Here is a 27,747-nt window from a genome sequence, read left to right as displayed (position 1 = left end):
TGATGACTGATGAAAAACAACAGTGTTACCCCTTATATTTTATTTGACCAGAACTATTCTTTTTTTTTTTTCAAATGTTTTTTTAATGACAACGTTACCCATTATGTATTATTAAAGTATTTATCTATCTATCTATCTATCTATCTATCTATCTATCTATCTATCTATCTATCTATCTATCTATCTATCTATCTATCTATCTATCTATCTATCTATCTATCTATCTATCTATCTATCTATCTATCTATCTATCTATCTATCTATCCCCTTATATTTTATTGACAAAGACAACAGTGTTACCCTGAGCTGCCAACTCTCCCGTTTTTCCCGGGTTTCTCCCGTTTTCTGATCCATCTCCCGCCGCCCTCCCGTTTTGTCATTTCTCCCGGTTAACTCCCGTATTTCACGATGTCCAAACTTATTTTATTTATAATCAAATCAAAATGTGTGTCGAATGTTCTAAAGTTGCCAGATCATGTATCAAACGCAAGCTTGAGAGGCAACGCAAGCGTCAGCCAATCAAATGCATTTGCAGCAAATACGACAGAACAGGCTGTAGCCAATCAGATCACGTCTATGGTCACTTCTCAAGAGCGCAGTTTTGTATTGTATACAAAAGTTGTTTGTTTGACTTTTCTTTGCTTATATTTTAAGAAAGTTACCGAGAAATAGAGACTGTACAATGTAAAAACCCCATTATTGTAACTGAAAAATAAGTCTCGGAGGATTTGTGAAGTGTCTTGAGTCTCCTGTCATTCACTTTGAATGGGGATCCGTCAGCCTTGACCGATCAACGCATTATGTACACAATAAACACTATTTTCTATCTGACAACCTACATTCTATTGCGCAGTTGATCATTCTGCGCAGACTATTGCCGCGCAAAGTTGATATTTCAGTTATTTCAAGTTGACGGAAAATGGCAGAAGCGGGTGTAGGCCTACCATCGAAGAAGATTAAATATATGTGTACTTTTAAGTCGGAATGGACCAAAGAGTATGATTCAATATCAAATAGTCACCTGGACAATAGTCACGCTTTTTGTAAAGCGTGTCGGGTTGATTTTAATATAGGGCACGGCGGTAAAAATGACGTCCGTCAACATTTAAAGTCCCTGAAACATGTCCGTGCTGCCGGGGCACAAAAGGGCACTCAGGCGATAACGGGTTTCATCACTAAGGGACAAAACGAGCAGGAACAAGTGCTCCAGGCTGAGCTGAAAATGGCAATGTTGGTTGCCAAAAACAACCTCTCGTTTTCGTTTTGTGACGAATATTCAGCAACTGTGGCATCGATGTTCCCTGACTCCGCAATTGCCAAAAAATATTCGTCTGGGAGAACGAAGACAACACAACTCCTAAAAGGTAAGTTATAATTTTTTTTCCTCACAATTTCCATAAAACGGTGGTGTATTTCTTGTATTTATTGGTTCAGTGGCGTAACGTAGTCACAACAACGGGCCCTAGTCAGTGGAGTTAGGCAGTTAAGTAAATGGCTCCTAAAACATTTTACAGTCCCGTGCCCCCTTCTTTCCATGTTTGTGATGGCCGGCTCGCCCTCGTTGTCAGGGTGGATCACTAACAGCCGCTGCCACGCCCCCTCGTCCCGCGCACATATTCCACCTTCAGTCTATTTAGATTGACGTAGAAAAGTCTAATGTCCCCAGCAATACCCACGGGCCAGGTGCAGCGATAGACCCAAAGCAGCAGCATAATTAAAACAAAACAGTAGTATTTAAAAGTCACTGTTACTTATTTCTTTTTTTTAGGTGCCATTGCCCCAGAGCTAAATGATGAGGTGACAGCCACCTGCCAGACCCAGCCATTTGGTCTGCTGTGTGATGAATCAACAACACTTCAGAAAGAGAAGGAGCTCGTTATTTTGGCTCGTCTATATGATGAAGATAGTCTTGAGGTGGTCACTAAATGTATTGATTTGCCAGTCTGCAATGTTGGAACAGCAGACAGCATTTTTGAGAAGCTGGCAACCTCTTTAACGTAAGTTTATTGCCGATTTAGATAACATCAGATTCATCTTTATTGTCACTGAAAGTTAAAAGTTCAGCAAGGGAATGATGTTTAATGCACTTAAGGCTCAGTTCAATTTCCTCCTATGTTCAATTTCATCCTATGTTTTCAACAAATGCATTTGTCTAATGACAGAACCAGAGGAATAACATGGGATAACCTGGTGGCCTTCAACTCGGATAACTGCAATGTTATGAAGGGAAGGCACAATTCAGTTATCACAAAATTGAAAGCAAAGCAGCCTCACATCCAGGATGTGGGCTGTGTTTGCCACCTCGCCCAACTTGCCACAGGCTGCGGCATCAAGGCCATGAAGGCCCCAGTGGAACAGTTGTTGGTCGGGGTATACTCCCACTTTGATAAAAGGTGAGTTAATAAAAAAAAGTTTGACAGCCTATTCTTGGTAATTTTACCTGGAGTATTTCATGTAATGGTTTATCTTTACTAGGCTATTTCATCATCACATTTTGAACTTTTCTTACTATTGTCCATATTTGTTTGTTTGTTTGTGTTTCCGGGTATAGCGCAAAGAGAAATGAACTCTACAAGGAGTTTGTGGAGTTCACCGACACAGACAAACTGAAGCTATTAAGATACTGTTCAACAAGATGGCTCAGCCTCCACACGTGCATTCTGAGAATGTTAAATCAGTGGCCTGCTCTTCAGGCCTACTTTAACAGCTACGAGGACGAGACTAGTGTTAAAGTTAGGGATCTGGCAGGCTACCTCAATGATCCTGAGATTAAGTTTGATTTTCTTTTTCTGAGTGCTGCTCTCAAGCCATTGGTTGCGTTCAACACTGCCTTCCAGGTAGGTAGGATGAATGTTGAACACCTAGCATTATATATACATGAAATAGTTTTTTCACATTACATTTTTACCCATGTTACCCATTTTTTACCAAAAGGGAGAGGGGGGTGCTGATACACAAACTCCACAACGAGATGACTAGACTGGTGAAGAGGTATTTGGGCTACATTCTCCCAGCCAGAGCCATAGCGAATATCCCAGTCAGAGAGGTGTCACTCTGTCAGGAACACCAGCTGAAAAATTAAGATCTTTTCATTGGAACTGAGGCCAGAGCATTCCTCGAGAAAGAGGAACTACCATCGGTCACAATGACCAAAATCTATCAGTAAGTTATAGCTTCAGTTATGACGCCTTCATGCTTAATTTGTATTTCTCTGGGATTCCTGGTTAATATATTGTGTTCTCCTGTCACTATTGTGTTTTTAGGACAGTCAAGGGGTTCTACGTGGAAGCCATAAGGAAGATGCTCAAGGCCTTCCCCCTTGATTCTCCTTTGCTTCAAGACCTGGACGTGCTGGACCCAGCCTCTCGCCTAGACCTCTCTCCTGAAACAGGTTGACTTTCTTGTTTTATCATTTGCCTAACATTCAAATGATAATGTTTTTGTACAAAAAAGTATTGAGCACTGTCAGACTTTAAGTCACCTAACTGAGCAAAGATTTGTACAATAATTAAGTACATTAAGCATTTTGTAAGAAATCCTTCTAATAGGATGTTTGAAAATGTGTTAGTGTCAAGGCTAGGGTGCTTGTTTCCTCAACTGGGACTTGATCCTGATCAGCTGAGAGAGGAACTGACAGACTACCAGGTTGCAGACAGCAAGGAGTTACCTCAGGAACAGAGAGTGGACAGATTCTGGGGCCTTGTAGGGAAAGACAAGCGCTTCAGTCAGCTGGCTAGACTGATGAAGGCATTACTGAGCATCCCACACAGCAATGCCTCCTCAGAGAGGACTTTTAGTATGGTTAAGAAAATTGTAACAGAAAATCATACTCATTTAAATAACAGCACTTTGTGTGCTCTTTTATCATGTAAAATAAACTTCACTAAGCCTGCCTCGAAGTACACCCCATCAAAAAAAACACTTAGGGCAGCCAAGTCAGCCACCTATATATATAACACTAAACAGTAGTTTTAAGACCTCTGCAATGTACATTAACTGTTTCTGTGATGATTTTTATGAATTATTTAATTTAATTAAGTTTGCTTATTTATTCATGAATTCTTTTATTGTATTATTGTATTGTATACAATGTAATGAATTGATAAAAAGTTATTGCTAAAGTTAGTTGTTATAATAATTAATAAGTTATTGTGAATACATAAATAATAATACATAAAAAAATGTTTTGGTTAATAAAAAAACTAGTAGTTTTAAGACATGAAACACTAATTGTTTCTGTTATGTTCATGAAAATGAACATAATACAAGTTATTGTATTAGTTAGTTAATAAATAAGTGATTGTCAATTAATTCATTGTGAATACATAATGATACATAAAAAAATATGTTATTTGTTAATGAATACAGTTATTGTGTATTTATTTATATACTGAAGACTACATGATGAATATGTTGTCGATAAATAGCTACTTATATGCACAACATCCCTTAAAACCAACATTTGTAACCACCTCTGTCATCCTTGCTCCCACCACCGGCCCCGCCCCCGCCGCCGAAATCTCCCGGATTTGCTAGTCAAATGTTGGCAGGTATGGTGTTACCCCTTATGTTTTTATTCATGACGACCGATAAAAAAACAACAGTGTTACCCCTTATGTTTTTTTTCCTGACGACCAATAAAAACAACAGTGTTACCCCTTATGTTTTTATTCATGACGACCGATAAAAAAACAACAGTGTTACCCCTTATGTTTTTTTTCCTGACGACCTATAAAAAACAACAGTGTCACCCCTCATGTTTCATTGATAAAAACGACAGTGTTACCCCTATGTTTTAATGGATAAATATCGACAGTGTTACCCCATATGTTTTTTTCATGACGACCAATGAAAAAGGAAATTTTTACCCCTTATGTTTCATTTGATAAAAACGAAGGTGTTACCCCTCATGTTTCATTTGATAAAAACGACAGCGTTACCCCTTGTATTTCTTTTCATGACGACCAAAGAAAACAACAGAGTCATCCCCTATGTTTTATTGGATAAATATAGACAGTGTTACCCCTTATGTTTATTTCATGGTAGCACATAAAAAACGACAGTTACCCCTCATGTTTTTTCCCTGTTGACCAATAAACAATGAAAGTGTTTTTGCGGGGATCCGAACCTGAGCTGTTAACCTCCTAACTTATCAATGCACCATCAAGACACTGAATAAAGGTCCCATGACATGTTATTTTATGTATTCTTTAATATAGGTATTAGTGGGCAACTAACACAGTATTCAAGACGTTCCCGAAATTCAGCCGTGGTGCAGAGTTACAGCCACTCCGAGCCAGTCGCACATTGAGCTTCCCCCAAATGCGCTGTTTGGTGGGCGTGTCAAGGAGGAGGTTGGGGGTGTGGCCCTGAGCAGCTTGCAGCCACGTGCGCTCTGTTTACGGTGGTTGTATCGCAATGGCATCGTAGAAACCCAGTCGTTCAAGCCTTTCAGTTTGACCCAGAATGGGATCCGGATTACGAAGCACCTGAAGAAGTGGTACTCAGCGGCTACAGCAGGACGTCTCTGAATGGTAATTTAAAATATTGTGTCTGGATACGGTACTTTAGTTGGTTTGTTTATGTATGCGGTTATCATGTGCTAACGCTAGCCTACGTTGTTGGCTTTTAAAGTTGCTGATTTGCTATCGTTACAACGTTATATTAGCATCTATATCAGTCATCTTTGTAGTTTAGAGAAGTCACTGGCTCATTTAATGGGTGAATTTCAACCTATATTGAAGTCATGTTACACGTAAACCCATGATTTACTCGTGAAGATTTACGTCTAACATCAGCTTGTCCACTGTCATATGTATAGCTATAGACACTAACCAGAGCCACTATAGTCAGACCTCTGCCATTATTACATCTACCTTTATTTTATGGATAGGTGCCATGTGGAAAATGTGCGACCATGCCCACAGAAGCGGAGAATATTTGCTGCATGGAGATACCGCAGGTAGCACTCTCCACTAAAATGGAAACTATTTTGTCTCATTTGACAAATAATGCTTAAAAATAAAACTTACCCTTTCAAATTCTAATTAGGTTACTAGAAGACTACGGGAGTCGAACTACAGCTAACGTGTATGGTTGACCATCCTGGATTGGAGCCGGTCTGCCTAAATGTTTACTCTATTCAGAATGCCAGCCAAATATATAGAGCCGACTATGGTCCTCTAAATTTGAGAAGAATACACAAGTAAGTTGTGCATTGTTACAGAATTTAATAAAATAAATGAAGTTGTTCTCAATCTTGTGCCTAATTTTGTGAAGATGTATTTATATCCGAGCTAAAAAAAACAACTTAAAATAGTAACAGAACAAACCAGCCATAGGAGCATAGTAATATTTATTTCATAACACAAAGCAATGATAAATCTGCAAGACTTAATCTCTGAATCAATTGTTCAGTCGCTACAGGTATCTCTCCTATCGTTTCTTTGTAAGCTGGTGCTGGGGCCTCCTGGGACGCAGTATCCGGGTTGTGATTCCAGCTTGTGTGGTCCCCCTCCGAGTTTCCTGCTGAGGAAGGCCACTATGTCGGTTTTAAACGTCCCCCCGTTTGAACCTTGACACAAGGCTGCTGAGGACCGCCTCCTTGTCAGGCTTCTCATACTGTGCCGTTAGGGGCTCTGGAACAGGGATCTCCAACAGGGCCTCTGTGTGGCGTAGGGTTGGGAAAGACTTCCTCAAAAATGACATCTATGATGTCATCAACGTAACCTGTATCGAAAAACATTTTAGAAATCCAAAATATGTGTCGTTTGAATTGATTTGAACCCAAAGGTCTGCTGTGTTTTTGTGGTTTAGCTCTGCACTCTCCCTTCCTAGCCTTTGCAAAGGAGATTTTATAAATTGGTACTCCTTCCTTTGTTTCGGCCTGTGGTCGGTCCACATTGTGATTTGAATGCATAGCAGCCAGGTAGAGTCTGGAAGTACAAGACAAAACATGTTAATATTGACAGATATTTTAGGCTACAATTCCAAAAAGTATTTAGTAAACAAACTTTCTTTAACCTGCACAGCATTCCAATAAAGGGAAAGACAACATTTTTGGGGGCAAAACGAAGAATAACCGCATGGAAAGCCTCCAAAGATGAAGTTCGGTGGTGGGGGCTCAGTTTTGCAACATCCTTCAGCGCCCCTTTTATTGGTCAGCAACTTCTCCAACTTGGAGAAAGTTGGAGTTGCTGCAGACAATAAGAAAATATGATATTAGAAAACCATTACCCATACAGTAAAGAATACCTCAACCATGTCCTCTGGTAAATTTCTGAAAGCCACTAAATAACTGTATTTGTCTGTTCACTGTTTTGACATTTAGCCTTTATATTGGTGAAATACCTGCTTGAAGCCATTTACTCCTGGTCACTTGTCTGGCGGATCGCATGCTCGCACTTGGGGTAAAGAGGATCTTCATGTACATGGACATCTCGAACATGGTTCAGGATCGAGGTCCACTTTGCGATTCTCCCTGGCCCGGAGGTTGAGTCTGCTGCAGTCCAGTATATGTGGTGTGATGCTCTTCATCCACTTCTTGAGTTTCTCACCGTCTTTCTGCATACTGATTGCCAACAGCTTCTTTGAAATATCTACAATGAGAGCAAAGTACTTTCCACTTAGTTAAGATACTCATAAACTGAGTGATTATTCGATTGTAGCATTTGATAATTTCAAGCATTTCTTACCATTTACTCAGTGTCACAATTTTAAAATGAAGGACCACCAAATGGGAGCTTTTCGCAAGCTTCAAAACATCAGGTCCTTCTCACCAAAAGGATATCACTAACAAATCAAAGAAAGGAAAAGGCTGGAGAAACATACCTTTTGCAAAGTGCCAGACATCGTAGTAATGGGTCATGTTTCTCTCCCTGAGGAACTTCTGTACTTGAGGATGACGATCAGTGACAATGCAGTCAAGGTTGACGCCACGCGACTCCAGTAAGGCTAGACTCCTCTTCAGTCCCTCCTTCTCCATATGGGTGCTACCACAATTTCGTTGCTCTGTTAACACAGAAAAATATATATTAATAGAATATGCATGTTAGACTTTGAAATTACAACCAATAACCCCTTTACAATATCCTTTTTGACACTCACCTGGACCAACTGAATGTCCACAATGGTGTTAGTATGGAGATCCATCATTGTGTAACTCCCATACTTTGCAGAGTGACCTATTTTTGTTCAAATAGGGAAATTAGTGTAGTAATCACCCTCCAATACTTTGGTATTATGTCTGACTTTATTTAGGTCACTTCTTTTAACTTCAAACAATATTGAACACCTGTATAAAATGCACTATTTCAGTTAGGTATCAATACCTGGAGAGTCAGCTCTCATGTCACCACCAAGTATCACTATTTCCTCCTGACTTAGCCGCTGCAGATTCAAATCATTTAGGACTTTCCACTGGTGAATAACTGCTGGTTCAATTATTCGTTATTTTTTTTTTCCACGTAGGTGACTTTACCAGAGCGAGGGAGGCAAACTATAAGCGTCAGCGACACCAAGCAGAGAAGCGAGAGAGGTGGAGGAAGAATAGATATCTTGTTTCCCTTTACTTTATAACACAACATTAGCGGGATCTCTGGAGGAAAAGTAATACTTAAAACCTTAGCTTAGTTGTTTGTTTACGTTCGCTGTACAGCGCCGCGCCAATCAACTGTGACTGGCTTGCTGCAGAGCGTGTGAGCGTCTTGGAATACCGGTCAATATAATGGATATAATATGGACACATAAGACAATCAATATTCGGTATTTGTTATGGATTTATTGTACAAATTCCCTGAAAAGATGCACGTTCCAGGATGAATCGAAAAGCTCCCGTAAGGGCTGAGATGGACAGAGAACAGCTGATTTGGAACGGAGCAACAGTTGTTCGCTTTCCCGGGGAAAAACTAAGGAACTTCAACCTACTTAGGCCTACTAATTAACGTTCAAAAAGCTATTAAACAAAATATGCAGATACTGTCAAAATCGGTTCCAGGGAGTATATAAGGATTATTAATGTTGTTTTTGATGGGTGTTTTTTTCTGGAACGAGTATTCGAATATTCGCTCGGAAAAACCAACGAGTATTCGAAGCCTGAAAAATGGCATTCGGGCCAGCCCTATGAAGATCCTATTCGAACAATAAAACCACAGTTTGTGTTTTGGCTTGTTTTGCAAAACAGGCGTTGGAAACACCAGGGTATTGGCTCGGGATATGTAGCCTAATACTAATACACACAGGACAAAGAACAGTGTTGGCATTTAACACTTATCTTGACATCGACAGAGTTTACCAGACAAACAATGCCAGACTGTAAAGGGGGTACGAAATGAAACGAGGGTACTGAGCATCAGCCTTTTGAAGACGCGCAAGGGCTGCTCGGTAGCATATGTTATGCTGCATTAAAAAATAAAAATACAAGCACCCAGAGGAGAATGCATCTGCCAAATCCTGACCACCAGTAAACACTTGCGAAGGACCAATGTAGACTTCACTCGTTACAACATCATAAGAAAATTGTCCGCAAATAAAATCCCCTTCAGTTTAGGATAATCACACAGGTTATGCGAGAACATATTTATGTCAGGATAGGCCTACCAGGCTCCAAGTCGTCACATATCTCAATCAGACAAAACCAACTATAACCACATTGGCATAGCAATCGCACCGTGTGTAGCTGCTACTAGCTGCAATCTATATATACAACGCACCAACCAGAATCAGATCAAAATCGCTTGGGACCGTTGGTAACCTTTGCCAGGTCATCACGATTCACGAGCAAACAGAACCAGCAGCAAAGTTTACGTAAACCAATTTCTACTTATGTGGCCCTCCACATGCAGGCTAGATGACGTATCCCATATCGATATCCAGTGTCACAAACATGCTTTTTATAGGAAGCAAAAGGACCGGCTATTTTCTGAATAAAATGTCAATTTGGCTGTCTGTCTTGAAACTTCTCCAGTGCGTTCACCCCAAAATGCAACGGGACGACAAAGATCCCATACAAAGTGAACGTATAAGACGCGTATCGGGCGAATGTTTTTGATTTGTCGCGCCAACACTTTCGCCGTGCACAGGCAAGCGCGTTTCACGAGGATTTGTGGCGCGAAAAATTTCAACTTGACACGAATTTCGCGTGATGACAGCCAATCAGCGTTCAACAGCGTGGCCACTGAGTGACATGTGTAACGTAACAGACAACTCAGCGTTCAACCGTCAAAACTAAGCGCAGTACAGTCCGGGGTGTACTGCAGCATGGAGGAGAAAGTGATTGTTGCCCGTTTGCGACTCTCGGAGCTCTATATATAATAGTATATAATATAATATAACTGTATATATAATATCAATCACGGCCAAAAGCTCTGTGTGCCTCCGGATGGCCGTTAGCGCAGGGAGGCTCATAGGGATTGGGTTCTCGGGAGTCAGGGTTTGTTTACCGGCGTTGCCATGGGTTCCGGTCTTGTGTGTTCAAACGGTTTATTCGGTAGGCCTATCTATAAATGATGTCTTCGAGCGCGCCTATCACATGATTTTAGACTCGACGATTTCGGTTGAGTATGTGGGGATTTTTTTTTTTTCTTCCCCTTTTTTAAAAGTGGTGGGGACAAAATTCGTTTTTCAAATAGTGGGGGGGACATGTACCCCCCGTCCCCCCCGTAATCGACGCCCATGGCTATTCCAGCGTCTCCGAGTGTGCAATGGGGGCACTGCTGGCTTCACAGACAGGAATGTCCCCAGCCTTTGGGTTGTAACTCACATGCCCTCGTGCAGACTGGACATGCATTAAACAACTCCATGATGCAGCTCTCGTACACCATGTATTTCTTGCCTCTTGCGTGTGTTGCAGTGGATGAATCTTCTCTATATCAAACCACAAAGAAAGGGAAACGCTTTGTGTTAAACTGATTGAGCTTTCATCTGGACTGTACCTTAAACCATCACCCTGTTTTCAGCTAGTTTAATTATTTGTATGCATGTAACAGGGTTGTTATATCTTTTAAATTATAATTACACAATTGCCTTTGTTTTTCTTTCTATTACCTGAAGTTTAGCTTTCCATGCCGCCTTATGCTCTATTTGATTTTGTTCTTTGTTTTGGCTCCACCTCCTTCTGTACTCCCGCCCACATTCCAGAGAACCCCATAAGTTTCCCGCGCCCCTGCCCTCTTCCCTTGGTTCCGATACCCTTGGGAAGAGGTGTGTACATTTATTTTGTGATCAAATCTTTGACCATCTTATAGTTTATCATTATTTATATTAGTTATTTTGATTATACATTGTTTAATTGGAAGTCTGGGGTATATATCTATCCATAGTTATTAGATAGATTTCAGTGTTTGGGGGAACTTTGTGTTTTCTTTGGTTGTCCTAGCATGCACCTGACCCTCGTGTAGTCATGCTAGTTCCCCTTCCCCCCCGGTGTGTTTCGTAGAGGAGTTGGAGTAAGGGCACAAGTGCTAAGAGGAAGCTATTTGTACATGTGTGTATTCAGGTATGTCTTTTATTTCAAAATTTTTTGTTATAATATTGTATGTAGTCGCCCTTTTTGTTCCGATACCCTTGGGAAGAGATTCAGCAACGAATAAATGGACGTCGGAGTGCCCGAGTCCGGACAGATCGTGGGTCACGTCATTCATTAAAAAAAAGAAACACAATGCAGATTCAGCCGGTCACACTTGATAGACAGCAAAGTTAGCTAGTTTAGATTGACTTCAACGTGGCCGGCGCCCCTGACTTGGAGGAGGGCTTTATTTCGAATGACCAATAACTAGCCTAGCCCAAATCATTGACGTTCTGACGCATTTAAATGGTTGCTGGCAGTGACAAGTATATCACACAATTAAACGAGGATAAACGCTTTGTATTTTTGTTGATTAATTTCGTGTTGATAAAAGTTGATTAATAGTTGGCAGATATATTGAAATGATTATTTCACGGAGGGGGCGCCCTAGCGCCCTCTATTGACCCACCGCCACTGGTTGATATATCTATCATTTGTTCACTGTATTAGCCTACCAAATCACAGGCCTCTTCAACGGTTTAAATCAGACATCCTTTTTTCTCACTTCCATTGAAGGAAGGTGAATAGTAATTATTATTGGAAGATTGAAGCATAATTATCAATAATTAATTCAAAATGTCACTGAATCCAGGGAAGGGGAACATCTTCGTGGTGCTGTGGTTCCCTCTGGTGGTCAGTAACGGGACCTCAGCTCATCCGTTGCATCCTACGTTATGCATAACAGCATATCAAATATAATTCACTAACATGTTGGACTGCTTCTATTCTATCCAGACAAAACCAGTCTTCTCAGCACTGCATATCCGATTTTATTTGAATTTCTACAGGATAAATAAATAAATACATACAAATGTAGTAAATATAACAATGACGTCAGATATAAGATACCTTACTGATGACAAATGGAAGTTAAATAATTCAGATAATAACATTATCTCTCTCAAACTTTTTTTTTCTGAATTTTTTGGGTAAAACCCTTCACTCATAGACATGAATATAAATAAATACATAAAGTTGATAAGATAAACAATTAACCGTTCATGTGCCCTTTTAACATATAACAGCAAGAACCATGTTTGATTTGATGTCTGGGAACCATTTAGTTTCTTCACATGGTTGTTTGGGTGGAGACTCCTCTGTGAAGTTGTTGGTGTCTCTTGAGATGACCAGATCGACTAAATGTTTTCCCACACTTCTGACAGTGGTATGGTTTTCTCCCGTGTGGATGCGCTGGTGATTCTTCAGATCACCAGAGTGACTAAATGTTTTCCCACACTGTTTACAGTGGTATGGTTTCTCTCCTGTATGGATGCGCTGGTGTCTCTCCAGATGACCAGATTGACTAAATGTTTTCCCACACTGTTTACAGTGGTATGGTTTCTCTCCTGTGTGGATGCGCTGGTGTTTCTTCAGATCACCTGACTGACTAAGCGTTTTCCCACACTGTTTACAGTGGTATGGTTTCTCTCCTGTGTGGATGCGCTGGTGTACCGTCAGATCACTAGATTGTCTAAATGTTTTCCCACACTGTTTACAGTGGTATGGTTTCTCTCCCATGTGGATGCGCTGGTGTCTCTTCAGACTACGAGGGCGACTAAAGGTTTTACTGCACTTCTCACATCTGTGTTGTCCGGCTCCTTCTGCTGGAATCTCGCTCGTGCTTTGGACGGTTCCCGGGGAGGCTCCGATCGGTTCTTGATAGGAGGCTGCGACGTATGGGAGGAGACTAGGCTCCACCTTGATTTCTCCACTCCTCAGCAGTCGGCCGTACAGGTCGCCATGGCTCCTCTTCATTTGTTTGTGGAGGAAGATCTGAGACGTGTAGGAGTACGGACACTCGGGACAGGGGAAAGCCTGTGCTGGTGTCAGCTGGGATCTCCCTCCTAGGAGAAAGAGAGTCATATTTATTTTATTTTTGAGAGTGCTGCTGATGGCTGGTTTAAGCAGCCTCACCTGGCCAGAGTCAGGTGGTTTAGGCTTTGGGGCTTGATAAGGCTGCACAGCCTAATCAGCCTAATCAAGCATACCTGAATTAGTATACTTGTATAGTTTTTTTGAAACCTCCATGTACTGTATATTTAGACATTTTTCCAAGTAAGAATATTTTTCTATTATGTTGTCATCTTTTGTTTATTATGTTTAAATTTATGTTAAAACTTTACTATTTCCTGTATAATTTCTGACCTGCTTTGTTAATGTAGATGTTTATTGTCCAAGCTCTTTTGAATTAAAATGAGAGATGTGGTCATGAAGTGCCGCATAGAAACCAAACCCTGACAGAAAGACAGACTTGAAGGCAGACCTTTAGTAGAGCTCTCGTTGTTCCAGTCGATCAAATCCGATTCCCAGATGTCTGGCGTATTCGTCCCCATACCAGACCAAGAGCTCTGCTCCTGAAGTCACGAGGCCACAGGTGCGATAAGGAATTCCTCCTTTGTGCTGAAACGCTATTAGGTTCTGTTCCTCTTCATTACGAGCACAATTGACGTACCTAACACACAGACAGGTACGTCAACACACCTTTACAGTCTATCTTCTGCACATGTCATAGCAACACAGAAAATATTGTGGATCTAATCAGATAACAGACATGGAGAAATATAAATGTTATCAATAAAGTAATGTAAGTAAGAAAATTGTGAACATTATTCATGCAGTAGATGGTATAAAAGTGAATAGGGTCTAGAGGTCGACCGATATATCGGTTGGCCGATGTATCGGGCCGATATTTGTCATTTTTTAATCTATCGGCATCGGCCGATATCTGTGTTTAGTAGCGCCGATTTATAGTCAGGCATGTCCGCGGGCAGCCCCGTGTTGGTACCGGCAGAACGCATGTGAAGGACCCCAACCGAAAACTTGTAATCCTGGGAGATAAGGTAAGGCTTAAATTCTGCTATTTCAAAGTTGTATGGTGGTAACATATTTACTAGGTTATATATGTTACAAGTAAACTATGAAGTGTTGCTTCACTTAGTGAAAGGAAAAAAAAAACGAAAAGCATTGAACCGTCGAGAGCTGTAACCTAACGCTACAGCTGATTGAGTTCACAGGCTCACAGTTAACTTGTCCTTGCTGTTAGCTTGAAGGACTTTACTCGAAATCTAGTAGCAGCTTGCTTGCTTACAGTAATATGTTGGCCCAAATGTTATGAGTTCTGCTTAAATTTTCCTGTATTGGAGTCGAAAAATGTCCCTCTGTTCGTGGGGTGGAGGAGGCGGCATTATGTTGCGCTACGTTATGCTACTCCGCCCCTCTCACAGACAGCTCCGTGCTTGGAGACACAGAGCAGCTCAGAACGGTGTATGACATTTGTTCAGAAGCGTGGTTTAGGTGACGCAGACAATAGCCGAGTTTCCAACTTATTTACATCAAAGAAAATTCACCTCAAGAACATGTGCAGCTGCGTGTGTTTCTATCAACGTGTTTGCGAATAAAAATGGATCGTTAGCCTGATGAAGTGACGTGTTCAGACCAATGTCTGTATATTAGGCTGACCAAACGTCCTCTTTTCCCCGGGCATGTCCACTTTTTACGTCCCGTCCGGGGCGTCCGGTTTTTTTTTATTAATTGATGATAATGTCCGGTTTTCGGACATTATCTCGTCGCATATTTGTTTTTGCCTCGTCGCATATTTGTGTTTCTGGGTCTTTCACATAACCTACTAGTTATTACCATTGTATATGTCTATGGTTATTACGGCCTTCCAAGTTCTGGAAATGGTATCTCCCTTACGTTCCACCTTCTTGCGCGAGCTGACTGTAGAGAGAAGCTGTGTTCGAAATCGTTCCCTATACACTCGTTCCCTATTCCCTATCTAGTGTACATAATATAGTGCACTATATAGGGAATAGGGAACGAGAATTCGGACACTACGCTGAACATTTCTAAACGTCATTTGCGTCAGTAAATGCGCCGGGCATTTGTGTGACGCAGACAGATGCGCCCACATCATGTAAACAAACCAGGCACTCACGAGGAAATCTGGAGGTTGTATTGATGCATATTTAACATCTGCATGAATGTTAAATATTCTATGTTAAATCCCAAATAAATTGTTGAAATAACGAAAGCCGGAGACTCCATCATTAAATGTATTCGTTTTCGCGGTTATTCAGCTTCTTCTTCTCCTCCGGAAAAACGCGACGGCATTGCATTGTGGTATACGGGAGTAACATGTAGGGAACATCGTATGTACCCTATTTTAAGTCCACTATATAGTGCCCTATATAGTGGACCACTGAAAATTCGAACACCCTACAAAATGGCGTGCACCCTATTTAGTGCACTACATCCATGATAGGGAACGATTTCGAACACAGCTAGAGTCTGTCATTGGGCGACCGATCTCAGGGTTGCCAGAGCCACTATAATTATCCTCCAAATACGACCATTTTGAGCCTTTGGTACGTTACTTTGCCATTTCCAATCTGGCAACATTGAGCACCTTGCCGCTTCCACTCTGTTTACAACAGCACATTACATCTGCAGCCATGCCTAAACGTAAATGTAAGTTCACGGACGAACTAAAGAAAAAATACCCCTGTTTTCGCCTCGCCCCCCCCCCCCCCCCCCCCCCCCCCGCGACGAAGTGTCCTCTTTTTCACAAACTCAAATCTGGTCACCCTACTGTATATAGCCTACGTCCACAGTAAAGTAGTATAACGTTAATAGACAAGAATGTGAGAAATCACAAAGGGTTTAGCATTGCCCTTGCAAGTCTGTGCATCATGAGTTATTTTGTTATTTATGTATTTGTGTGATTACTGCTAGATTATGGTAATTTGGTTTTAAAAGCAAAAGGTTAAAAACAAAAACAACACATAAGGGAAGGTTTTGTTTCTTTTACGCATTTTTCTAAATTAGTGTGTAATTGTTTTAATGTGAATAGAATATTGGAGTTGTACACTGACTTGAGGATGTCTGTTTCTTCTGTGTAGAAATTGCTGTCTGATGGCAGAACAAAAATCAAATCCAGTGTGGCAGCATTTCACAGAGCCAACACCAGGGAAAGGCAAGTGCAATATCTGCAATGGACTGGTGAGCTTGGGGTCTCAAAAAGGTAAAAAGAAAAACACCACAAATTTGTGGAGTCACCTGAGGTGCCACCACCTCCAAGCTTACAAAGATGCACAAAAGGAAAAAGAAGAAGCAGCTGCCTCAGCCAACGTATCTCAGACGATAATGGACATGTTTGATGCCCAACGTAAATGGCAGAATTCAGATCCCAGGTCAAAAAAACTTGACACTTTAGTTACAGAAATGATTGCCACAGATAATCAGCCGTTTTCATTTGTCTCAGGTATTGGTTTTCAGAGGCTGGTGGCTGCAATGGAGCCCAGATACAAACTAAAAACTGAGAAGCACTACCGCACTGATGTTCTAGATGGTATCATTACGAAAGTGGAGAAGAAAATAAAAACACTCATTGCAGAGGATGCTGGCCCTTTTTTGTCTTTCACAACAGACTGTTGGTCAGGGGACACTGAAGCACTGATGAGTCTAACATGTCATTTCATTGATGACAACTGGGAAAGGAAACAAGTCATCCTAAATGCCAAGGCAATGTCTGGCTCCCACACTGGGGAGTACATCAGCAACATGTTCATCAGCATGCTGAAGCACTGGGACATCAGCCATGACAGAGTTGTGCTAGTGCTCCGTGACAGTGGTGCTAACATGGTAAAAGGCCTCAGACTGACAGACGTACCTGATCTCAGCTGCAGTGCACACACTATACAGCTTGTGGTGAACAATGGGATCAACAGTCAGCGAGTGGTGCTGGACGTTAATGCCAAGTTAAAGACCATAGCCAAACATTTCAACCACTCCGTGCTGGCAAAGCAGCATCTGAAAGATATTCAAAAAGAACTTGGACTTCCCCAGCACAGTCTCATTCAGTCTGAACCCACTCGCTGGAACTCAACACTCCACATGATGCAGAGGATGCTGGAGCAGAAACGCGCTGTGAACATCTATGCTGGAGAATATGGAAAATTTGCTACTCCAACAGCAGATCAATGGGACATCATTGCCAATTTGATTGACACACTGGAACCAGTTGAGGAAGTTACCCTCGAGATCAGCAGGTCAGATTCTTCCATCTCCAGTGTCATCCCAAGCATTGCAGTGCTGAAAATGTTGCTTCAGTCAGAGGGTCCTAACACAAGGGGCATAAAAACTCTGAGGGAGACGATGCTGCAAAGTTTGGAGAAAAGGTTCGCAAAAATCGAGGAGACCAAATGTTTGGTTTTAGCAACGCTGCTGGATCCTCGCTACAAGAATCATGTCTTTGGCTTGGACACACTGGCCAAGGCAAAACAGTGGATTAAAGAAGAGCATGCCATTGTGTCTGAGCAACTGAACATAGCCACCACGGAAGACCAAGGACCAGATCCGAAACAGAGAAGGGTGGGAGAGGAAGAATCACCTGGTGCCTCCAGTGCTCTCGAACAGATGTATGCCAACATCTTAGGGCCTCATGGAAGTACTGCTGAGGAGACTGATGATGAGCATCACATCTCTGAGCAGCTGAAGCAGTACCTCCGTGAGCCTTTGATTGACAGACAGACTGGTCAGCCACTGGAATGGTGGAAACAGAACACATCCCGCCTACACCTACTTGCACAACTGGCTAGAAAATTCCTCTGTCCACCCCCATCCTCTGTTCCTAGTGAGAGAGTTTTTAGTGTCATTGGGAATATTTATGATGATAAAAGAAGCAGACTAACTGGAGAACATGCTGAACAGTTGTGTTTCCTGCATGACAACTTACGGTTCTTAAACTGGGAGTACTGAAAGTACTTTCAGAAGTGAGGAAGACTCAGGCACTGCATGTTTACAATAATTTCCTTTAAAACTTCTTCAATGTTTTCATACATTTTCTTAAAAACTCAGGGAAGCTGTTTTATGCTGCTCAGTTTTTTACTTGAGGTTCTGTTTTATATACAAATTATATTCTGTTTTATATACAAATGTTTGTTTTGCATGTTTTATGTTCTGTTTTATATACACATGCACTTTAAACTGTGTCAAATGTCATTTTCATTTTGTTGCTGGTTGCTAGTGTGTTTGCAGTACTACTGTTTATTTTTTATGTAACATATTTTTATATTTTCCAAGTTAATTTATTTTTATATTTTCCAAGTTAATTTATATATATAAAATATTTATTTAATTTTTCTTTAAATGAATATTTCAGTTAACACAAAACTGGTATGTATGGTTCAAGTCAGAGTTCAATAAATGTTAAAAGATGTTAAAACAAATTGTGTGCATCTACTTATTATTAGTGTGACGCTTTAGCATGCAAACTAATGGGAAAACTTTTAGATATCGGCCCTAAAAATCGGCCCAAAAAAATCGGCAGCCCATATCGGCTATCGGTTGACCCTGACCTCTAAGTATCGGCATCGGCATCGGTTATAGAAAAACCCATATCGGTCGACCTCTAATAGGGTCCTACCTCATCCAGTTAGAAAGTGTCTCTCTCTTTGCATCAATGTAATCATTGTGTCTGCTCTTGTAGATCTGGAGAAATGTGTTAATCAGACTCTATGCCATCCAATAAACTCACACAAGCACACACACAAGACTAGATCAAAATAAACGAATACAAACACACTGACCTCCCAGGAGTATCCACTCTCCAGGGCTCCCTCTTCATCTGTCCTGTGTCCTTCGTAGGGTCCAAAGTGTGTTCCAATGGGAAGGCCACCGTCTCCACAGTAAAACACCCCTAGACCGGCCCCAGGGATCCCAGAATCTCTGATCTACCCCACATGAGACAGAGATGGAGAGAGGAGGAGAGTCGTAGAGTGAGAGGAATACATAGAGGGAGGGAGGGAGGGGTGGAGGAGGGAGGAGAGATAGAATACAAGAGAGGTAGAGGAGAGCGAGATGGAGACACATGGAGAAGAGAGATGTAGAGAATGAGGCAGGGAGAGACAAAGAGAGGTGAGAGGAATGGAGAGAGGAAGAGAGGTGGTGAGATGGAGGGGGGGAGAGGAAGATAAGATATGATAAGAAATGAATGGAGATGTGTAGTTGGGAAACAAGTGAGAAAGAGAGATTTAGACAGGAAGAGGGAGGAGGAAAGGAAAGAGGGGGTTGGGACAGGGGGGGGGAGTTCAGAGAGGGAGTCACAAAGAGAGGCAGATAGAGGGACATGGGGGGAGAGAGGGAGAGATAGACGAAAAGCACGATTCAGGAAGAAGAACCATTGGGGGAGAGATATATCCATCTGCTTTGGCAATATAACTGTTCACATTACTGTTTTTATATACATTAGCTGGGAAATGTATTAAACAATGAATGTTATACCGTCTCATTGGACGGGGAGAACTTTGTTGTGTTAAAGTACGACATCTACCTCAAACCCAGCGGGCAGCGTCTTTTTGGCTCGGTCTTTCTCTCTGACAGCAACGGGGCGATCAGCCACGAAGACGATAGGACCGTGGACCTCGCACTCTTCGAGGAAGAAAGTCCTACACTCATCACAGACTGGAGAGTTCATTTATTTATTATGTCCAAGAGAGCTTCAGCTACAAATCTATATTAAATAGACAGAAACAGGAAGATTAAAAATTGGTTTTCTGAATGAAAAAGAGGTGGGGAAAAAGAGATGGGGAGAGAGAGACAGAGACAGAGACAGAGAGCCCTCTTACAGAAGTAGTCGTCATCCTTAGGTACTTCCGGTTCTTGGTAGTTAACTCTGAGAACATTTCTCAGGTTCGTCTCTCTTGAATAAACACTTGAGCCCTTCATATGTTCATGGATAACTGATTCTCACACACACACACACACACACACACACACAACACACACACACACACCACACACACACACACACACACACACACACACACACACACACACACACACACACACACACACACACAGTTACAGACTATACGTGCACAAAAAGAAAAAGGTGTTATTGCAGGGAAGCAGTGGTGGGATCAGAGCTAACCCAATGAGACCTCCTCCTGGACTGCAGAGCCCCTCTCTACTCCTCCTCCGGGGGGGTCGATCTCTGGATGAGAAGGAGTGGGCCCTCCAGAGACCTCCTGGTCACTCCAGCCCCGCCCTGAGAGACTCTGACAGACAGAACGACTAGTTAGGAGTACTCACTGTTTTATTAATGTGGGTAGGTACTAGGGCTGTACGGTATGGACTAAAATGTATGTCACGGTATAATTTGAGGAATAGACGGTAACGGTATTATATCACGGTATGTTAATTTTATCTTCTAATTTCGATATAAATGCCTCTGAAGGGGGAAAAATACTGGAAAGGCAGCAAAACCACATCAAAAAAATTAAATTATTTTCTGAAGTTACTTCCATCTCTGAAAAACACTAATGTTTAATAGTATGGATTTGTTTCTCCACTTGCTTGCGGACCTTGCCGTATAGTTTTGGCATCTCAATTTGGCTGAAGTGTGTGTGGGCAGGAAACGCGTACCTGGGATCGAGTGTTTTGACCATCTCTTTAAAGCCCTTTCTATCGACATTTTGAAAGGGAACCATGTCCTTAAACAGGTAAACAGTGACAACGTTTGTCAGCTCGTTCCACCACTGGCATTCAAAATGCCTGCGGAAGCAATGTCTGATTGCAGCGACGGCTTCACGCTTCCAGCGTCTGTCTCGTACGTTGTGGAATGAGAGCTCGTGAAGGGACTATTGCGCGAGCACGCAGGAGCGCTTGCTGCGTGCTTGCATACTGCCTTCTCAGGCAGTATGCAATAGCATACTGCCTGAGAAGGCAGTATCGCTGTCAATCTGTCCCTGGGAAAAGTAACGTGGTGCCGAATTGAAAAAGGAACTATGTTTCGTTACCATATTTTCAGTAGTTGCTCGTAACTTTACTTTTTACATGAAAAAGTAGTTAGGGAACTGTATTAACGCATTACTTACTTTGTTACGCGTTACACACAACATTGTCTACCGGTCACTCCGGTCTCACGGTAACGTCAAAATCCATACCGTAGCGCAAATTCACACCGGTATACCTTCAGCACCGTTTATACCGTACACCCCTAATAGGTACCTTACCTCCTAGCAACAATACGTCTAAGGTTATACATCGTGCTGGTGTAATTAATACCCTTAATCCATGAGTCTGCTGTCACACGGACATGAAGCAGGTCTCGTACCATAGAGGACAGGATATGGTAAGGCTGCTGAAGGTGATGTGTGCTTTTATACCTGTACAGAAACTGCATCTGACGTACTGGGCTGTTGTAGAGACCCCTGTCTGACTGTTGGTGGCTTCCACACTCGAGCACCTGCTGACATAACTGGCTTTAGGTTAGGATGTAACCTGCTAACTATTACCAACTGACTATATGAGTTAGGATGTGACCTATTACTACAACAAACAGACCATATGTAAGGACGTACTATATTAACTATGACTAACTGACTTAAAGGTAGCTTAGAAGCTATTAACAACCAAGGCAGTATAAAACCTATTACTATTAACTTACTATAAGTTAGTATTTAACTTTCTGACTTACGATCAATTAATATTTAACCAAATAACTACTTACTGAATCTAAGTAAGGAAGTATCCTACTGACTACTAACTGACTAAAAAGGTAGTATAAGCTACTAACAACCAATGAAGTATAAAACCTAACTTGCATACTATATCTGACTAACTATAAGTAAGGGTATGCTACTAACTCCTACTAACTGACAATAAAAGGGACACTTCTTGTTGCCATGGCGCTGTGGGAGACGGCTGCCTCTCCAGTAGCTCTCCCGTTTTTTAACTTCTTTCTACTTAGTGTGTGTGTAATATATATACTGTACTATACTAAACTATATACTATATACTATAGATACTTCTATTCTATTTATTTTTTCAAAAAATGCAACCAAGAGCCAGCTCTCTCACTGACTCAAGAGAGGAACTACTGGCTTTGCAAACAAACGGACTAACGGACAAAACAAACAACAAACAAACAAACGGACGGGCTGGGATACGACACCCAATCCCAGCGGAGCTGAGGAGGAGACCCAGGGGCTGCAAGGCTGGAGCTAAGATAAAGGCTGAGCTTGCGGATAATCGTAGGCGCTACAAACCATCTATTCCCTCCGTAATCATGGGGAATGTGAACTCGCTGCCGAACAAGATTGACGAGCGGTCCGCGCTGAACAACCAACGGATCTACCGTGACAGCAGCTTGTTCATCTTTACGGAGACATGGCTTAACCACCTTGTACCGGATGCTAACGTGGACCTGCTGGGATTCACTGCCGTGAGAGCCGACAGAGACACTAAAGCGAGCGGAAAAAGCAAAGGTGGGGGTCTCATCATGTATGTCAACAACCGCTGGTGTAACCCAGGACATATCTCCATAAAGACAGTCTCATGTTGCCGGGACCTCGAGCTGCTAGCTGTTAGCCTGCGGCCATATTATCTGCCGAGGGATTTTAGTCATGTGATCACCGTCTGTGTTTACATTCCTCCGAGAGCGGACGCAGCCACTGCCTGTGAGAAGATACACTCCGTCACAGCAAGGCTGCAGACACAGCACCCTGAGGCATTTATGATCATCTCTGGGGACTTTAATCACGTAACTTTGGATTCTACTTTGGATTCACCAGGTTGTAGACTGTACTACCAGAAACAACAGGACAATTGATCTCCTCTATGCTAATGTGAGGGATGCATATAGAGCGACTCCCCTCCCCCCACTGGGGAAGTCTGATCACAACCTGGTTCACCTACAGCCACTGTACATCCCCCTGGTCCAAAGACAGCCGGTGACAACTCGCACCATCAGGAGGTGGTCCCCTGAGATGGAAAGTGCCCTGAGAGACTGTTTCGACACCACAGTATGGGATGTGTTGATCGACCCGCATGGTGAGGACATAGAGGGGATGACACACTGTCTGACGGAGTACCTCAACTTCTGCGCAGACGTGGTCTCCCCTGTCAGGACTGTCCGCTGCTACCCTAATAACAAGCCATGGGTAACGCAGGAAGTCAAGGCTGTCCTCAACAAGAAGAAGGCTGCCTTCAGGAGCAGGGACAGGGAGGCCATGAAGGCAGCACAGAAGGAGGTGAAACACTGTGTGAGGGAAGCTAAGGACAGCTATAGGAGAAAGGTGGAGCAGAAGCTGAGGGAGAACAACATGAGGGAGGTCTGGGAAGGTGTGAGGACCATCACAGGTCACAACACAAAGACCAGAGCTACAGGGGGACAATGCAGGCAACGGAGAGGGCGAACGAGCTGAATGACTTCTTCAACAGGTTCAACCAGCCCTCGTCCCCCCCACCACCACCACCACCACCACCATCACCACCACCACCCCCACCCTCACCACAGCCATCTCTCCTTCTTCTTCCCTCTACACACCTCCCCCCAGACACCACAACATCCCCCTCCTCCCCCCCCACCGCAACACAATCCCCGCCTCACATCCCCATAGACCAGGTCAGAGGACAGCTGAGGAAGCTCCAGCCCAGGAAAGCAGCAGGCCCAGACAAAGTGTGTCCGAGACTGCTGAAGACCTGCGCTGCAGAACTGGGAGAGCCGCTACAACGGATCTTCAACCTTAGCCTGCGGCTAGGGAGAGTGCCCACGATCTGGAAGACATCCTGCATCGCTCCGGTTCCGAAGAAGAAGAGGACCAGCGAGCTGAATGACTTCCGACCGGTGGCACTCACTTCACACCTGATGAAGACGTTGGAGCGGCTCTTCCTCAACCTCCTCAGACCCCAGGTACAACACGCCCAGGACCGCCTGCAGTTCGCGTACCAGCCAGATGTTGGTGTGGAGGATGCCATCCTCTACATGCTACACCGAGTCCACTCCCATCTGGATAAGGGAAGCGGCACAGTGAGGATTCTCTTCTTGGACTTCTCCAGTGCCTTTAACACCATCCAGCCCCCTATGCTTCACGACAAACTGAACAGGATGGGAGTGGAACCCTATCTGGTGGACTGGATTGATGATTACCTCACCGACAGGCCACAGTATGTCAGGCTGAAGGACATCACGTCTGACACTGTGGTCAGCAGCACTGGAGCCCCCCAGGGTACAGTGCTGGCCCCTCTTCTCTTCACCCTGTACACCTCAGACTTTTGCTACAACTCTGAGCTATGTCATCTACAGAAGTACGCCGATGACACAGCCATCGTTGGGTGTATTAGGGGTGACAGAGAGGAGGAGTATCGGAGTCTGGGGGGGACTTTGCTCTCTGGTGCCACACTAACCGGCTACAGCTCAACACCTCTAAGACAAAAGAGCTGGTCATTGACTTTGGAAGATCCAGACCAAGTCCGAGACCAGTCCTGCTAGACGGAGCTGAGGTGGAGGCTGTGAATTCCTACAAATACCTCGGGGTCTGGCTGGATAACAAACTGGACTGGAAAACACACACCAGCTACCTGTATGGGAAGACACAAAGCAGGTTGTACTTCCTGAGGAGATTGCGGTCATTCAACATCTGCAGCAAATTGCTGTGGATGTTTTGTCTGTGGTTGCCAGCGCTCTTCTACACTGTGGTGTGCTGGGGAGGCAGCATAAACAAGAGGGACACCTCCAGACTGGATAAACTGATCAGGCGGGCTGGCTCTGTGGTCGGCATGAAGCTGGAACCACTGGTGACGGTGGCAGAGAGGAGGACACTGGACAAACTGCTGGACATTATTGACAATGCCAGCCACCCCTTGCACACTGTCATCAACAACCAGAGGAGCCTGTTCAGTGGAAGGCTGCTCCTTCCCAAAGTTAGGACCAACAGACTAAAGAACTCCTTTGTCCCTCATGCCATCACACTATACAACTCCTCACTCGGAGGGAAGTAGGAGGAAATAGAATAGAAGTAATAGAAGTAATAGAGTAATAGAGTAAAGAGGAGAGATATAACCTATTCCACTGCTTAATTTGAACTGCTAATTTATTTAATTTAATTTAACTGTCAGCCACCCTTGCTCACCGTCATTTCATATATGATATGATATTTATCCACAATGCCGTATGTGTATATGTGTATGTGTGTATGTATGTATATATGTGTGTGTATATGTATATGTGTGTGCATGTGTATATGTATATATATATATATATGTTTATTTATGTTTACATTTATTTATTTATATTTATTTATTTATATTAATCCTCTATACAGTTCTCTACATTTATCTTTTATTTTACTTGAATCCTGTTTTACTTCTATTATTATCTACTTTCTATATAGCTAAGAGTTTATTGTTTACTGTTTACTGTTTTTTGTTTACTTTTTATAGTTAGTTAGTTAAGAGTTTATTGTTTATCTTATATTATAATTATTGTTTACTGTTTACTTTTTATTTTACTCTTTATAGTTATCTAAGAGTGTATTGTTTATCTTATATTGTATATAATTTAATATTGTGTTGTGTTTCTTTCTGTAAGCTACTGGACAATCAATTTCCTTGAGGGAGTCATCCCAAAAGGATCAATAAAGCCTAATCTAATCTAATCTAATCTAATCTAATCTAATCTAATAAAGTAGTATATAAACGACTCACTTCAACTAACTGACTAAAATGGGTAATATAACCTGCTAATTTACTATGAGGTACAACCTATTATTAAAAATGTTTATTACAGGTTTTCCTTTTTTCAGATGCAATAAAATCCCTTTAAATCAATAAAACCCCTTTTTGTTGCTATATCTTTGGTCAAATGATGCGGGCTAATGTATCTTCAGGGCTCTGAAAGGGATAATGTTCACTGCACATTACTCCTTCCAGAAATGTCTTGTAAATGTCTTTGTACCGGTCAATCCAGAGGTCCAGAGCTGCCTCCTCAGAGTCTGTCTCTTCAGGTGAGCAGACTCTCACCTGGCCGGGCTTCTCTCTCCTCATGAAGGCTGGAGCCACAAAGGACAGGCCTGACACACACACACACACACACACACACACACACCCACACACACACACACACACACACACACACACACACACACACACACACACACACACACACACACACACACACAAAATAAGCAGTGATGTGTACAGCAGCACCACCTGTGTCTGTATGTAGAGCAATGTACTCAGTAAAATAGTATTTAAGTATGAGTGGTTTACCAAGAGACGACATAACCAAATGGTTTTCCTTGATCTGCATGAATCTTTTTTTCTCTGCCATACAGAGGCGGTTCCATTTTGTTGTGGAAAAGTAGGCCCTGATATCCGCAAAGTCCTCCTTCACCACAAACAGACAACATAATGTCCAATACTGTTCATCTACAACCTTACCACTTCGTAGATAGACAACCTTAACACATTCTAGGTAATACTGAATATATCAAAGTCAACAGTTGCTATAGAGCAGCCAATTAACTGTTGTAAATCCCACATATTTTGCATAAATAAAGTAATATCGGTCTCCTAAATTGCCATTCTCTCCATGGAGGGTCCCTTTCATGAACACATTGGTCTCATCTGATCGTATTTAATGGTGTTTAACTCACCAATGTTGCATGAACAGATGTTTAAAGTATTGATATGGTGTCTCACCTCCTCCACTGAGTTACTCATCTGACTGGTAGGCCTACAGCTTGAGTCCAGATCAATCGTCTAACAATGAAACATAATTAGAACATCTGGGGTAAATATCGACGGCTAACATCCCTTTGCTAAGTTAATAAGAGTTACTTAACGTTGGTTAGTGAATTGGCGCTGACTAGTCAACACGATGATTGGAGGCATTCTGACCATAAATCACTTACGTCGTCCACTTATGCTTAGTTATGTTAGCCATTAAATTATATAATAACCAAACAAGTTTAGAATATAATACATTTCAGATCATAATATGCCTTACCACATGCACTTGAATGGCACTAAAATGGAGATCCGAGATTCTATTGTTCAGTTGATTCGGCCCCAAACTGAGAAGAAGCGGGAAAACTTGGGAGAAGTCCCGCCCCTTCTGCCGTGTTCCAATACCCGTACTGTCCGTACTTACTAGCCAACATTTGAGTACACAGTACGTTACAATTCAGATCCGGCGAAAAGAAGTATACCTCAAGGACCCGGATGCCGTACTCAAAACGGGCTAATCGTGAAGTGTGGATCGAAGGACACTCCCAGGCCCCCAGGATAGGCGCATACTTCCGCAATCCACCAGTGCTCAGAGGCCAAGCCTGGTATTGCAGCTGTTTAAGCTGGCTGTGGACGGGGGTCCGTCATTTCATGTGGCACCGAAGTATCGC

General features: G+C 42.5%; 3 protein-coding genes and 1 long non-coding RNA gene across 5 annotated transcripts; 2 read left to right on the top strand and 2 right to left on the bottom strand.

Moving 5' to 3' along the window:
* Positions 1-1,764: 1,764 nt before the first annotated feature.
* On the top strand, positions 1,765-3,396 carry LOC130391378 (uncharacterized). Its single transcript, XM_056601486.1, has 5 exons — positions 1,765-1,997; positions 2,163-2,393; positions 2,552-2,837; positions 3,104-3,162; positions 3,264-3,396. Exons 2-5 carry the CDS (start codon positions 2,221-2,223, stop codon positions 3,394-3,396), a joined length of 651 nt encoding a protein of 216 aa, XP_056457461.1. The 5' UTR covers positions 1,765-1,997; positions 2,163-2,220.
* A 9,169-nt stretch (positions 3,397-12,565) lies between these two features.
* LOC130391358 (histone-lysine N-methyltransferase PRDM9-like) lies at positions 12,566-22,147 on the bottom strand. Its single transcript, XM_056601463.1, has 9 exons — positions 21,733-22,147; positions 20,496-20,622; positions 20,191-20,304; positions 19,896-20,026; positions 19,153-19,296; positions 18,990-19,054; positions 17,599-17,668; positions 13,827-13,917; positions 12,566-13,407 (listed from the first exon to the last, which is right to left on the bottom strand). The coding sequence occupies exons 1-9, from the start codon at positions 21,820-21,822 to the stop codon at positions 12,575-12,577; spliced, it is 1,665 nt and encodes a 554-aa protein (XP_056457438.1). The 5' UTR covers positions 21,823-22,147; the 3' UTR covers positions 12,566-12,574.
* LOC130402116 (zinc finger BED domain-containing protein 4-like) lies at positions 14,335-18,638 on the top strand. Its single transcript, XM_056606267.1, has 2 exons — positions 14,335-14,403; positions 16,465-18,638. Exon 2 carries the CDS (start codon positions 16,478-16,480, stop codon positions 18,320-18,322), a length of 1,845 nt encoding a protein of 614 aa, XP_056462242.1. The 5' UTR covers positions 14,335-14,403; positions 16,465-16,477; the 3' UTR covers positions 18,323-18,638.
* Positions 22,148-26,328: 4,181 nt separating the features above from the next.
* On the bottom strand, positions 26,329-27,502 carry LOC130402034 (uncharacterized). Of its 2 annotated transcripts, XR_008903916.1 has the most exons (4): positions 27,357-27,502; positions 27,050-27,109; positions 26,618-26,735; positions 26,329-26,418 (listed from the first exon to the last, which is right to left on the bottom strand). It is a non-coding gene; the product is annotated as an uncharacterized LOC130402034 (long non-coding RNA). The 2 variants fall into 2 exon arrangements; XR_008903913.1 differs by lacking the exon at positions 27,357-27,502 and having other exon boundaries at positions 27,050-27,302.
* Between the last annotated feature and the right edge of the window lie 245 nt (positions 27,503-27,747).

This window comes from Gadus chalcogrammus, chromosome 1 (genome assembly GCF_026213295.1).
Source record: "Gadus chalcogrammus isolate NIFS_2021 chromosome 1, NIFS_Gcha_1.0, whole genome shotgun sequence".
In the NCBI taxonomy this organism is placed as follows: domain Eukaryota; kingdom Metazoa; phylum Chordata; class Actinopteri; order Gadiformes; family Gadidae; genus Gadus; species Gadus chalcogrammus.
The sequence above is the reverse complement of the archived record's forward strand: the minus strand, read 5'-3'. Positions and strand labels throughout refer to the sequence as shown.

What these genes read in the sequence shown, in the direction of transcription:
- LOC130391378 (XM_056601486.1), top strand. Translation starts at nt 2,221, where the DNA reads ATGAAGGGAAGGCACAATTCAGTTATCACAAAATTGAAAGCAAAGCAG. An exon ending in TACTCCCACTTTGATAAAAG is followed by an intron (nt 2,394 to 2,551) that starts GTGAGTTAATAA and finishes TTCCGGGTATAG; the next exon opens with CGCAAAGAGAAATGAACTCT. An exon ending in ACAATGACCAAAATCTATCA is followed by an intron (nt 3,163 to 3,263) that starts GTAAGTTATAGC and finishes TTGTGTTTTTAG; the next exon opens with GACAGTCAAGGGGTTCTACG.
- LOC130402116 (XM_056606267.1), top strand. Translation starts at nt 16,478, where the DNA reads ATGGCAGAACAAAAATCAAATCCAGTGTGGCAGCATTTCACAGAGCCA.
- LOC130391358 (XM_056601463.1), bottom strand. Translation starts at nt 21,822, where the DNA reads ATGTCAGCAGGTGCTCGAGTGTGGAAGCCACCAACAGTCAGACAGGGG. An exon ending in TAAGGATGACGACTACTTCT is followed by an intron (nt 20,027 to 20,190) that starts GTAAGAGGGCTC and finishes TGAACTCTCCAG; the next exon opens with TCTGTGATGAGTGTAGGACT. An exon ending in CTGACCTGCTGATCTCGAGG is followed by an intron (nt 13,918 to 17,598) that starts GTAACTTCCTCA and finishes TCGTGACTTCAG; the next exon opens with GAGCAGAGCTCTTGGTCTGG.